Consider the following 13,227-nt stretch of genomic DNA (forward strand, 5'->3'; position numbering starts at 1 on the left):
GTTGGACCCCTCGTCACTTCCTAAGATGAACGAAGCAGACGGCTGCGCATGTCATTTCTGCCCAATTCATCTCTATGTAGCTGACGCAGATCAGCAAGTTTTGCCCTATCCTTACTTGTTTGGTGCGAAAGCCCCCTTAAGCCCTTAACGCCCTGGCCCTGTTTTGTTTTTTCATTTTCATTTTTCACTCCCCATCATCAAAAATCTATAACTTTTTTATTTTTACATGTAAAGAGCTCTGTGACGGCTTGTTTTCTGCGTAACAAATTGCACTGCATGGTTTCGGCATTTAATATTATATGCTGCGTACTGGGAAACAGGAAAAAAAAAATCCAAATGGAGTGCCGTTTCTTGTGAATTTTACGGCTTCTTGGATTTTACGGCTGTCACTGTGTGCCCCAAATGTATACTTTATTCCTTGGGTTGGTGTGATCACAGGGATAACAAATTTGTATAGGTATTATAATGTTTTCATTTACAAAAATTAAAACCTCTGGTACAATTTTTTATTTTGCCATCTTCTGGCACTTTTTCATACTTTGGTGTATGGCGCTGTGAGTAGTGTAATTTTTTTTACTTTTAACAACATTTTCTATGCTTCTAATTTTAGGACTGTATGACCTTCTGATCACTTTTTATTGAATTTTTTATATTTTTTAAAATGGCAAAAAAGTGCCATTTTCGACTTTGGGCGCTATTTTCCGTTATGGGGTTAAACGCAGTGAAAAACTGTTATTATATTTTGATAGATCGGGCATTTTCAGACGCAGCGATACCTAATGGGGCACGTTTACTTACCCGGTCCCTGCGCGATCCCTGATCCGGACTGTCCGACGAGGATGAACTCTGCCGCGACTCATGAAGATCGTGTGCCCGATATCCTGCATGTGTCGCCTTCGTTCGACGACCACGCCAGAGTTCACCTTCTTCTTCCCGATGTATGTAAGTGCTTGGCTTACAACACAATTTTGAAGTTAAATCCTGCGGTTCGTCTGACGGCCACGCTGCCCGAATTGTGTCGCATATAAGCCGGCGCAATTGCGCCAAAATCCGATAGCAAACACCCCTTTTAAATCCCTGTTCCAGTGGCGCAAAACGGAAATCATCAGGATGTCCGACAAAAGTGCGGCCCGAGGGGCCCTTAGTAAATGAGCCCCAATGTGTCTATGATTTTTACTGTTTATTTATATGACTTATAGGGAAACGGGGGGGGGGGGGGGGTTGAATTTTTAGGGTTTTTTAATATAATTATTTTTTAAACTTTTTTTATTTTTACTATTTTTCAGAACCCCCAGGGTACTTTAACACTCGGTTGTCTGATGGACCCTACCATATAAACTGCCATACTAAACTAACATTACACATAAATAACTTGTCAGGGATATACCCACCATTCTCACAGCTTTGTCAAGATCACAGTCATTAAAGATGATGAGAGGAGATTTTCCACCAAGTTCCAGTGAAACCTTTTTGAGATTACTGACAGCACAACTATAACAGAAAGGAGTAAATGAAAATCACTACAAACAAGGAATACAGTGCATACCATCACTAACATCCATGAAAATGAGTGTCCTTTATACCTGTATATGAACATACCTTTTCATGATCTGCTTTCCTATTGGGGTGGATCCAGTGAAGCCAAGTTTGCGTATATCTGGGTGTTCAGATAACCTCTGCCCAACAAGACCTCCTACACAATACAATAAGATAAAGATGAAGACTACAAAAGACGTTACAGTTTAGTTTCATCAGCAACTTCATATGTATGGTTTATTATTGCATGATGCATATGGCAGAACCGTGTACAGTAGCCTGTGAGACATGGATTACCACAATGTGTATTATGGTTTTATACCGTATAGCTAATATTTATCCCACTGTAATTATTAATCCATCAGAGCAAGTTTTCATTCTATGAGGAGATAAGCTATTTGGCATAATGTTGAAAATAACAATGGCAAGCATTTATTATTTTTGGCGCTAGGTGTTGTTTTGTGGCGCCCAATTTTAGCAGTGTTTTACGCTGTGATTTTATATTGTAAGGCAGGGCTTTTTAAGGGAACTTGTCACCAGAAGGCAGAATTTCACTGGTGACAGGTCCACTGCATAGTACATTACATAACGGTTAGATTCACAACTCTGCTCACCACGTACAAACCTTGCACATGCGCAGTGAGCCCTACACCCTCCCGCCTGTGCAGTTAGCTCTGCCAATTGGGAAAGTGGGACTTGACCAGAGTTGTGAACCTAACAGTTATGTAATGTACTATGCAGTACCCATTAGGACTTGACACCAGTAAAATGATGCCTTCTGGTGACAGGTTCCCTTTAATATTTTTGTTGCACCCTTAGAAGAACAGAGCATCAAAAAATGTCAAACCACATTCATGAAGGCGTTAAGAAGTCTGTAGATTTGCTTTTTGTTGTTATGCACCAAAAACAAATGCCAGGAAAGTAGACATGCAGGAAAAGTGTCTGGATTTAAAAGCTGCACTCAAACTGAGCAACAAAAAGTGTAAAAGAAACAACGCCGTGGTGCCAACATATAACAAATATGGTACACAATGTGCAGCAACAAAAAAGTCCCCCCCCCAAAAGTGCAAAGCCAATAATAAATGCACCAGAATGTTTACAAAAGTATCACATGAAAGCTGTGCACTTAAAGAGTGCTATTACATATCATAGCCAAGCCTTAGTGACCACATCCAAATTACTTACAGTATAACTGCTTCACTTATACTTATAGCAAATACAGGTGTATAGAGTATTAACAGTTAATCTACGTGTTGTTATCGGGCTCCACTATGGCATGTAGTGACCACACTTGTGCTCCAGGCTATAAATTACCTGATCCAGGCAGGATATTGATGACACCCTTGGGCACTCCCGCTTTAGAGGCCAATTCAGCAAATTTTAATGCTGTTAATGGAGTCACCTGAAATAAATAGATTTTAATATATACATAACATCTAAGATCAGTAATTGAAATAATTCTGGTTGTGCAAATGGATGAAGTACCTGTGCAGGCTTTAGAACAAGAGTATTGCCTGCTGCCAGACATGCCGCACTTTTCCAGGCTAGCATCATCAATGGATAGTTCCAAGGGATGACTATAGCACAAACTCTATAAACAAAACACATCAGCAGATACTCAGATCACATAGAACCAAGTCATTTTAGAACTGATTTTTTTTTTTAACCAATTTTAGTTTTCGCAACCAACATGCATCTTACAGAATTATAGGCCCAAAATTTCCTTACAACAGAAGTACAAGTAGAATCAGCAACCACCCCTCCACAGGCACCTTTCTCCCTACCTCGGAGTATTAATCCCATGCAGAAGACCTCAAGGCACACCACCTATGAGTCCCATGATCCTTAAATATTTATCTGTGCAAAACATATGAATCCCATCTGCTTTCTTCTCAGGCAATACAGACAACAAGCATCCGATGTGGGAGATATAGTAGATCCGATGCAGAATGAACAACTGTGACCTCTGTTGGGCAACACTGAGGGACAAGAGCCTTTACTCCATCAAATTTCTCATCTGTGAGGGGTCCCACCGCAGCTTCCCATGCCCCCCTAAACTCGTGCTGTGTATCCCAAATACCGTAGTGGGCAACAAATCATACAGCAGGGGAATAAGGCTTTTCATACCACTAGCCTGCAGAGCCTCATCCACTACACCAAAATAACTAATTCCAACCAGCCCTGCATCAAATTGCACTTGTAACACATGCTAGATCAAGATATAATAAAAGAACAGGTTATTAGGTAACAAACAGGTTTGTTTGAGCTGCTGGAACAACTTTAAGTCCAACCAATAAAACTATGCCAAGTAATACCACTCCCTGGCACTAACCTTCATCTCTTCCAGGATAAACACTTTCCCCATAAAAGGATTATCCTACAGCAGAGAATATTTAGTACAGACTCTCACTCTCAACGACTGTTTACACAACCTTCCTCTTTACACTTGTAGTGTACACTTATGCCGCTTATTATCATGCACTTACCCTAGTGGTTCTTTCTTAGTAAATGTTAAGTTGCGATTTGGACGTGCTTGATTGATGGGAATGGTGGAGCCCTAAAAAAAATAACGTTATAGAAGTGTTTAAATACAAAGAAATATTTTCTGATTTATCAAATTTAACTTTGCCTAGAAGTATGACTGAGCAGGTTCATGCATTTATATCATTTCTGTCAGGATCAGAGGTAGTGGGCCTTCTGTACCATCGCGGATGATAAGCCGACACCTGGGAGCAGAGTCTAAGTGGTACCTGGTTTTCTCGCCAGAGCCCGCTGCAAAGACCCGTTGCAGCGGGGTACCACCAGGTCGCTCCACAGGCACGACTTTGTCCTCGGTGGTGGGCAGAATCGTAGTCAGGGACAGGTAGGAGGTCAGGACAGGCAGCACAGGATTAGAGTCGGGGATGTAGCAGAAGGTCAGGACTGGCAGCAAAGGAGCGCAGTCAGGGACGGAACCGGGGGTCACAACTGGAATTCCCAACACGAGCACAGGGAATCAGAAACAGAGCTTCCTCTAAGGCTATGAGGCACAAAGATCTGGCAGGGGACACAGGAAGGGGCTGGGAATTTATCAGGGTAGGCGGCCAGCCAGCGACAATTATTGGTGCGCTGGCCCTTTAAATCTTACTGAGGTGGCGCCCACGCGCCTTAGGAGATGGGGACGCGCGAGCTGGAGTGCGGGTACCGCGGAAAATGTCGCTGGAGCCAGGGAAGGTGAGTGAGACTGCAGGCTGGCTCTGGGGGCACGGGGAGGCACACGAGTGCGCTTGCGACCCAGGATATGGGTGGCAGGAGCACCCATGACAATTTCATATTCATTTATCAGTATTTTCCTGAAGTATTTGACCCTAACCTTTTTAGCTATGCAATAAAACTATATGCAAAGTGAAATCTGATATGTTCTTTTAAATCACACTGTTTCGGACTTCCTGTCAATACTCTGGAACTTTGTTTTCCAATGCATTTTATGCATTTTTTTTATGTATTTTATGCGGATAACCTATGTTCAGCATGTGATCAATGTGGGTTCAACAGCTAAACCCCAAGCTGATCAGCCATTCTTCAGACACATGGCTTCATTCATCCATAAAGTTTCTATACAGATGAATGGGAGCTGAGCTGCAAATTATTAACACCAGTAATACACAATAGACATGGGGGGAGCTTTATCAGGACTAGTACGCCAGCTTTCTCAATTACTAGCAAACCGCCAGTAATTGAGATTAGTTTTTTGGTAGCTCTAGACTTTTAACAATTAGGAAAAAGGTAAAAGGTTTAAAGATTATTAGAAATAGGGATCCCTCACTGTAACAGCAGTTAACAATGGAAAGCCTCAACAAATTGACCAAGTTCAAGAAGGGCTTGGATGCCTTTCTTGATCAGGATAATATTACAAATTATGGGTACAAGAATTAAAATAATGGAATGATTGATAAACAACAAAACCTACCAAAGTAGCCTAGTAAGTGAATTCTTGCCTGAATTTTGTCGCACCATCCAGCGAAGTACCTGAAGGTCTGCACAGACATCCCCACATGGGTCTTCAAAGCCAATGTGTATACTGCTCCCGAATCTAGAGCTTCAATAGTGGCTAATTCTTCTTGATGCTCTTCCATCAGATCTGCAAGCCTTTAATATTAAGTAATATGTGCAGTTACTAGAAGCAGTAAATATGCAAATATAGTTTTAAAGCTGACAACTAATATATACAGAATTATATTCAGCAATAAAAGTTCTGTTGTTGGATCAGACTTGGACTAGGATAAGTGGGGCAGGTCATGTGAATTCTTAGAGGGCTTATCTGCTTTTTAAATGTTTACCCCCAAATAAAATACCCCTTCATGGACAGAGAGCCTGTCATTAAGATTTCACATTCTGACCTAATGACAGGTTCCCACAAGCTTTTTAATACTAATTATGAATTGTCTTATATTATAATTTACTTTCTTCATTTCATTCAGTTTTAAAAGTATATAATGTATGATAGAGATGTAGAAATATGCTCCATATCTGGTGGACCTGTGCCAAGCTCCGACCTTATTGGGACCAAGTTTTCTCTGCCTACCTCTCTATTATTGCCCCCCTTCCCTTACTGAATGCTCCCCAAAGTGATATCTTTGTCCGTTCTTTCAGGCTCTATTGGAGTTCAGAAGCGTGACCCTCAATTCTCCCTCACTGCTGCCAGGACAGTGATTCCCTGCTACTAGAGACCTTCTACCTCTCTCTCTAATCTGTATGGGCACAGAAGATGATGTCAATATCTTGCAAGGAGTTTTCAGCTGTCTCCCCGTCCTTGAGAGACCTGCTCACCGTGTCTAGGTATTAGTTCTTCCATTACAACTGTCTGAGAGCTTTATGAGGCACTGTTCCCAGCAATGACTCATCTCATACATTGATTGGGGTTGCCTTAGCCTCCTTCCCCCTGTTTCCACACTGTCTATAATAGTGCTCCAGGGTAGTCTTGCCCTAACCCCCTGCCTTGCAACCACAGGTCACTGGGATATGGAGCTTATTTTACAGTTACTCTCTCCTTTATATCTAATGATAAAAGACCTGCATGGCCCGATTGTGGTTTTGAATTTTTCTATGTCTTAGTAAAAACATAAAAGTGAATATAAAAGTATATAAAAGTATACCTGGCTCCCTGCCAGTAAAGAGGATTGAGTCACGGAGGTGTCTTCACAGCTCTGGAAGTGTTCCTTTCTGCGCCCCCCTTTTTTCCCCACGTCTACCTCAAGTTGACTTGAAGTGACTGAAATATGCTTGCAGCACAGAGTCAGCTAACCTCTATATTAGAGAGGGGGGGGGGGGAAAGAGCTGGCAGAGCTATAATGACACAGAATTATAACAGACACTTCCATGACTCAATCCTCTTTTGCTGGCAGGGAGCCAGGCATCCTTTTATCTACTTATAAAGTTGAATGCAACCTATAATGTTAATTATAAAGAAGATTGGGAAGATTAGTTTTAAAATGCCTTTGGGAACCTGACAGTGTGACTATTCAAATGTAAAATCCTGATGACAAGCTCCCTTTTAGGCATAGTACAACATAATCAGATACATCACAGCACCACAGCTTTCTATACTGGAATAGCAGTGTGTCTCTGGATCTATGTCTTTGGTTCTGTAAAATGAACTTACCTATACAGTATTCTCCCCCTATCTCGTGCATTCATCTTTCCCCATTCTCCATTTTCAAAGGCTTCTTTTGCTGCTGCCACTGCTTTGTCTACATCCGCTACTGAGCAATAAGAGACTTTGCATAACACCTACAGGCAAATAAAATACAACTTTGTTCAATGTGAACCCTGAAAGGAGAACCATGTCTAAACACAACATCCATAGCCCCAAAGCAGAATGTATGGAGTTGTTGCCAGCCTTTGTATTTTTGGTTTTCTACCATTCCATATTGAGTAGATATATGTAGAAAGATTAGATTGATAAAATTATCAGAAATAACACTAATATACTCACAGAGCCATCTGTTGGATTAATAGTTTCATATGTTTTCCCACTGTCAGAATCCACAAACTGCCCATTAATAAAACACTGGTATGGCATCTTCACGGTCATATTGTTCACATTTAATGTAGCCTGTAGATAAAACCAATGAACAGTCACGTACTTGTTTACAAAAAATAAAAGGCATTACTTGGGAGAGCAAGAACATTTTATTTATTTATTTTTTTACCTTAAATCTACTTTACTCATGTTTCAAGAATCGACAAGATGGACCCAGCAGAAAGCTGTAAGGCTGGGCAGGGGGTGCAGAGGGTGCGGTTGCACCTGGGCCCAAGAGGCTTAGGGGGCCCATGATTTGTCACTGACAAATACTATACTAGTAGACTAGAAGACTAGTACTATAAACCATACATTGTAGCCTGGAACAGTCTTTGCACTGGGGACCATCAGCTTGAAGTTATGCCACTGAGGCTGAGGAAGCCAGAAGTATGATTATAGGGGCAGCATGGGTTTAAGCTATGAAATATTCCTTGACTTCTTGCTTTAAATCCTTATCTCTAACTCCAAGAATACACAGTTTAATTATACATATAATACAGTTTGAGGATTTAGTTTCAAATTTCAGGAAGCATGAAGAGAACATATAATCTACTTACACAAAACAAAGACTACACAAACACTACGATCTACATAATGCTACAATAACGTCTTGGGTTGTCCAAACTACACATCTCCTGTTATTTTAATTATCTCTTTGCCAATGAAATAGAGATATTTCCAAAATTTTAAGAACAGTCTTAGGCTGCATTCGGATGAATGTATGGGGGACGTATGTACGGCTGCACATAGGTCTCCATTCACGACAAAGGGCCACAATGGCCACACAGAGCAATAAGCTCCATACACAGGAAAAGTTCAGACATGTCCTATCTTTCCCCCGTGTACACGGTCGTATGCTATACATTTCTATGGAGAGGTCACCCCTCCTCCTCTGCAGCGCGCCAGATGTATGCCTGCAAGGATTGGTTCGTCTAAATGCAGCGACTTGGATTCAAAGCCCTGAGGCTGCAATCACACACAGAGTTTGCTCCCTTTACAAGGCGTTAAAATTGCATCTTCAGCGTGTGTACGCAAAGATGATTTTAACACAATGTATATGGAATGTGAAAATAATGTTAACATGTAAATGTAACCCCTTAACGACCTGGCCCTCTTTTGTTTTTGTGTTTCCATTTTTCACTTCTCACCTTCAAAAATCTATAACTTTTTTTATTATTCCATGTACAAAGCTGTGTGAGGGCTTGTTTTAGTAGCAACAATTTGTAATTCATAGTGATTAAATATTCCATGCCATGTACTGGGAAGTGGGAAAAAAATCCAAATGAAGTGAAATAGGTGAAAACATGCATTTGCCCATGCATTTTTGCAGGACAAGCGGATGTTTTCACTGATTATTCATTGTATGGTCATTTGGTCACTTTTTATTACATTTTTTTTATATATTCCAAAATGCCAAAAAGTTTCGATTCAGACATTTGGTCACTATTTTCCATTACTAGGCTCAATGTCAGGAATAACCATTATTATATTTTGATAGATCTGGACTTTAAGGTTGTGGCAATACCTGGTATTTTTATGATTTTATTTGTTTATTCATTTTTATATGAGTTCTATGTTTTTTGATCGATCCTACCATATACTGTCATACTACAGTATGGCAGTATATGTGGATTTTGCAGATGAATAGTTTCACAGGCACATTGTAACATATCTGCATAAATGACAGCTGTTATAAAAACCCTCGGCTGAGATGGCAATGGATCGTCGCTCCCTGATGACATCACAACGAGCGATGATCAAAGCCAACATGGATAAATTGTGGGAACGAAAAAAATTTCTCTTTGATCAATATTCACTGGTCCCTTGGTTGATACGCATACTCTTAGAAGGACTTTAGCCACCTATGGCACCGGAGCCCTTTTTCTCATGCTGATTCTGAATCGGGCTGCCACTAATTTGGGAAATCTTGTAACCTCATTCCATCTCGTAATACATACACATGTATATATATATACTTTGTTTTTCTATTTTTGATTTCTTTACAGTTATTATTATAGGCACTGGCCTACAATTTGCAAAAATGACAGACATATTGTGACTTTTTTCTTTATGTTGTTTGAATAATAATGTACATACACCCTAACCTTTTGCGTCTCCGTTGTGATGCTCTGTGAGCTACATGTGTCCTAAGCTGGCCGCTGGCCCGTAGGAATTAGTGTGTTGTTTAGAATACATTTATATCCTTTCTTTGTTATGTCGAACTGTGTGCTTGTGCACAATATTTGTAATGCGGTTTTTAGATGTAAGAGTAAGCATAGAAAGAGAGACCCTCATTACGACCACTTTTAGAAAACCAACGGCTACCAATTCCCTACTACGATATGATAGTTTCCATCCAAAACACACTCGTGACAGTTTACCCTATAGCCAATTCTTACGAATAAAAAGATTGAACAACACCGACAGCGGATTCAGAGCACAAGCACATGACCTAAAAATGAGACTATTGGAATGGGGGTACCCTATACAGGTTATAGAGACAGCCTCAAGAAAGCGATAGATTCCCCCAAAAGGTACGATTTAGCTGGGACTTCGAAAAACTCAAAAGGTTTCTGCCCAAAAAAGAATGAGAGATTTGCATTTTCCTTTGGCTACAGCCCACATGAAGATGCCATTCGAACGGCCATACATAAGAATTGGGACCTCCTAAAAAATGATCCCCAACTAACAGAGATCACTATGCAGAGACCTGTCATCTCTTTTAGGAGAAGCAAAACCATCAGGAACCATTTAGTCAGCAGTCAGTTCTCTTCTTTAAAAAATAAAAATAACACATGGTTAGAACGTAGCATCCCCAGTGGAAACTACAGGTGTGGATCCTGTAACTTCTGTAAATTTAACAGCCAGGCAAAATGCATAGAGCTGGGGGGCTTTAGATGGAAAGTCAACTTGTTTATCACATGTAGAACCACACATGTAGTATACATCATATGGTGCCCATGCAAACGCTTCTATATAGGGAAAACGATCCGGAATTTATTTGTACGTTTCAGGGAACACGTCAGATCCATAGAGACAGGCAACGGTTGCCCCAGAGTCATTGAACATATCAGGGAACAACATGGAGGCAATCCAGAGATACTCCAATTTGCTGGCCTTGAAAGAGTGGAAAAGGATCCAAGGGGAGGTAACAAGGAAAAAGAATTGTTACGCCGAGAGGCAAAACACATCATACGGTTTGATGCCATGGGAAAACTGGGCCTAAACGATAGAAATGACCTGAGTGTCTTTTTGGGCACGACATGAACATAAGAAAAATAAAAATCTAAAAAATCCCTAAGTATAGTAACATAGGGGTAGATCTAAAAAAATAATAAGAAAAATAAAAAAATAAAAATTATGATCGTAAGGTTCGAACGCGATTAGGAGCAGCTACAGAAAGAAATATAAAAGGTACAAAATACAAATAGAATAAGATAATAAAACGGCGCATACCCCCAAAACAACGGGATTAGAAAAGAATAGAGAGATAACATGACTGCCGTACCTTCATACCTCTTTGTATGCAGCTCCCCATTTGCCTTTTTGAGTGGTTAAGTATACACCCTAGCAATTGAAGAATAATATAGAAGAAGCTACTATGGTATATATTTGTGTATACTGTTTGTGCATATACATCTGGTTTATGTGTCTTCTAGGGCTGCTTTATGTTCACCAAGATCCCCCGTTTATTTTATTTTATTTAAAAAATCTGAACCACTTTTTCACTCTTTTTGCGCTTTTTCCGGGGACTTCTTTAGCGCTTAATTGCATATGGACAACATAACGAGTTCTAAATTGTACTTACTGACCATGTCTTGATTGATGTACCATTACCTTTGTTATGTAAAAGAGCCATAGCATAATTACGGCGATCTTGGTGACACATTAGACACCCCTATGAAAGTTATTTTATGTTTTCTTTGTTAATTGCGTTTATAAACAACGGACACGTCACAGGGGGCGTTACCTCTTTTTCGGCTCCCGGAGGTGTCGCTCCATGCGTCACATGACCGGCGCGCTGCCGGAAGTCGACTTTAAGAGGGGCAGCCCCTGAGACGAGTCTTTGTAGGCTTGAGAAAGCGCCACACAGGCGCGAAACGGCCCGTCGCTTGCCGCGGTCTGCACCATGTCCACGTCTGTACCCTGCACAGTTCAATAAATCTCCTGCACGAAGTTGGTGAGTGCCTTCTTTTGCTTTTTCTATTATAGTGGATTTGTAATGCGGTAGGATTGCATAATTTATTTATCTATCCATAACCTTTCCTGATCTTTTGTATAAGGGGGTTTTTGGGTAGATTTCAAAGATGGCACAATTACCATGGGTTAGCTATTTGCTTACCCATCAACGGTCATCTCGATCCTGCTATTATCTGTTCGCCACACTTATGTTGAACATTCATATATTACACAGCACTTTGTTTCCTTTTTCGCCGTTCCTAGTTTGACCATATCGCCGCTCTGAGTATTATCCATATTCAGACTAATGACATCAATTATTCTGGACGACCGTAACTTCACTCATAATCTATTGTTTTTAGATATTTGACAGTTACTTCCGGTCACGCGCATATGACCACTTCCGGTTTGGTGCCGATACAGTGGCAATTTCGATTGGTCACGCACATACTTCGGAGACACATTTAAGGTGGGTGCTCTTATTCATTGGGCTACTTACCCCTGAGGAAGTTGTCTTTTGACGACGATACGCGTGGGGAGCCGGTCACCGCCTATCTTATCTACCTCTACCTGTATGCCAGCCCCATGCAGTATGCCATGTAGATTCCTACTTGAACACATGCAGTGGATAATACCTCTACCTTAGCAGTGATTGTCTATAGCTTTTCACTAGCACTTTATAGTTCTTTACTAGCACTTTATTGTTAGCACTCAGCACTTTCTTGTGTTTGGGTGAGTTTTGATGGAAGTATTGGAACTTTTTTGATGTATTGTTTACGGCTATTATCTCACTGCCGATATCACTGCGGACTGTGCAGCTTGGGCTTATTGTCACTGAACTCTTTATTGGATTATACTATTGTGGATTATGTGCAATATTGAGGTAGATATGTGTTGGTGGTTGACCCATACCAGGGCCACCACTTATGATTTTTTTTGTAAAATATTTTTTTAAATGTTTTTAAATGTATGTCTTCTTTGTGTCTGTCTTTATACTTGAATAAAAATTGATGTATATTGTGGATACTATTGTACCTATTACTTCATGCATGTTGGTCTATTTTTGGTGCAATCCTTGCACCTTTTTGCTTCTTGAGACAAAGCCAACATGGAGGCACCATTGGTGCTGCCAATCAAAGGGCCTTATATGGAGAGGGCTCAGCCTAAAAATAAGTCCCAAGTCGTTAGGGGTTAAACTAACAAACCCAGCATTTGACCATGGCCTAACAGTGCTCACTTACACTTTCAATGGTTTAGAAATTCTTATGAAACCCACGCCATAAGGTAGCACGGTTTACATATTGATTTTTTACCCATTTACTTGCACATTATTATACCCTGCTGTCTTACCTAATTTCCGTTCGCCTGGGCAGTTATTTTCTACCCAGCGTTATATTTGTACGGATCTACTGTTACGACTAAGGATATTACTGTCAGCATGGTATGTTTTA

The 13,227-nt window shown here is 40.5% G+C and overlaps 1 protein-coding gene across 2 annotated transcripts in view; it reads right to left on the reverse strand.

The window, feature by feature from the left end:
- ALDH1L2 (aldehyde dehydrogenase 1 family member L2) overlaps positions 1-13,227 on the reverse strand; it is a 47,291-nt gene that overhangs the window by 16,198 nt on the left and 17,866 nt on the right. For both annotated transcript variants that reach the window (XM_072146445.1, XM_072146446.1), the window contains exons 11-18: positions 7,511-7,630; positions 7,178-7,305; positions 5,514-5,664; positions 4,023-4,093; positions 3,022-3,127; positions 2,851-2,938; positions 1,600-1,693; positions 1,392-1,491 (exon numbers count right to left, since the gene is read on the reverse strand). In XM_072146445.1, the coding sequence (XP_072002546.1) occupies positions 1,392-1,491; positions 1,600-1,693; positions 2,851-2,938; positions 3,022-3,127; positions 4,023-4,093; positions 5,514-5,664; positions 7,178-7,305; positions 7,511-7,630 (858 nt within the window). The remainder of the gene's footprint in view (positions 1-1,391; positions 1,492-1,599; positions 1,694-2,850; positions 2,939-3,021; positions 3,128-4,022; positions 4,094-5,513; positions 5,665-7,177; positions 7,306-7,510; positions 7,631-13,227) is intronic.

Source organism: Engystomops pustulosus, chromosome 4 (assembly GCF_040894005.1).
Source record: "Engystomops pustulosus chromosome 4, aEngPut4.maternal, whole genome shotgun sequence".
Classification (NCBI taxonomy): Eukaryota; Metazoa; Chordata; class Amphibia; order Anura; family Leptodactylidae; genus Engystomops; species Engystomops pustulosus.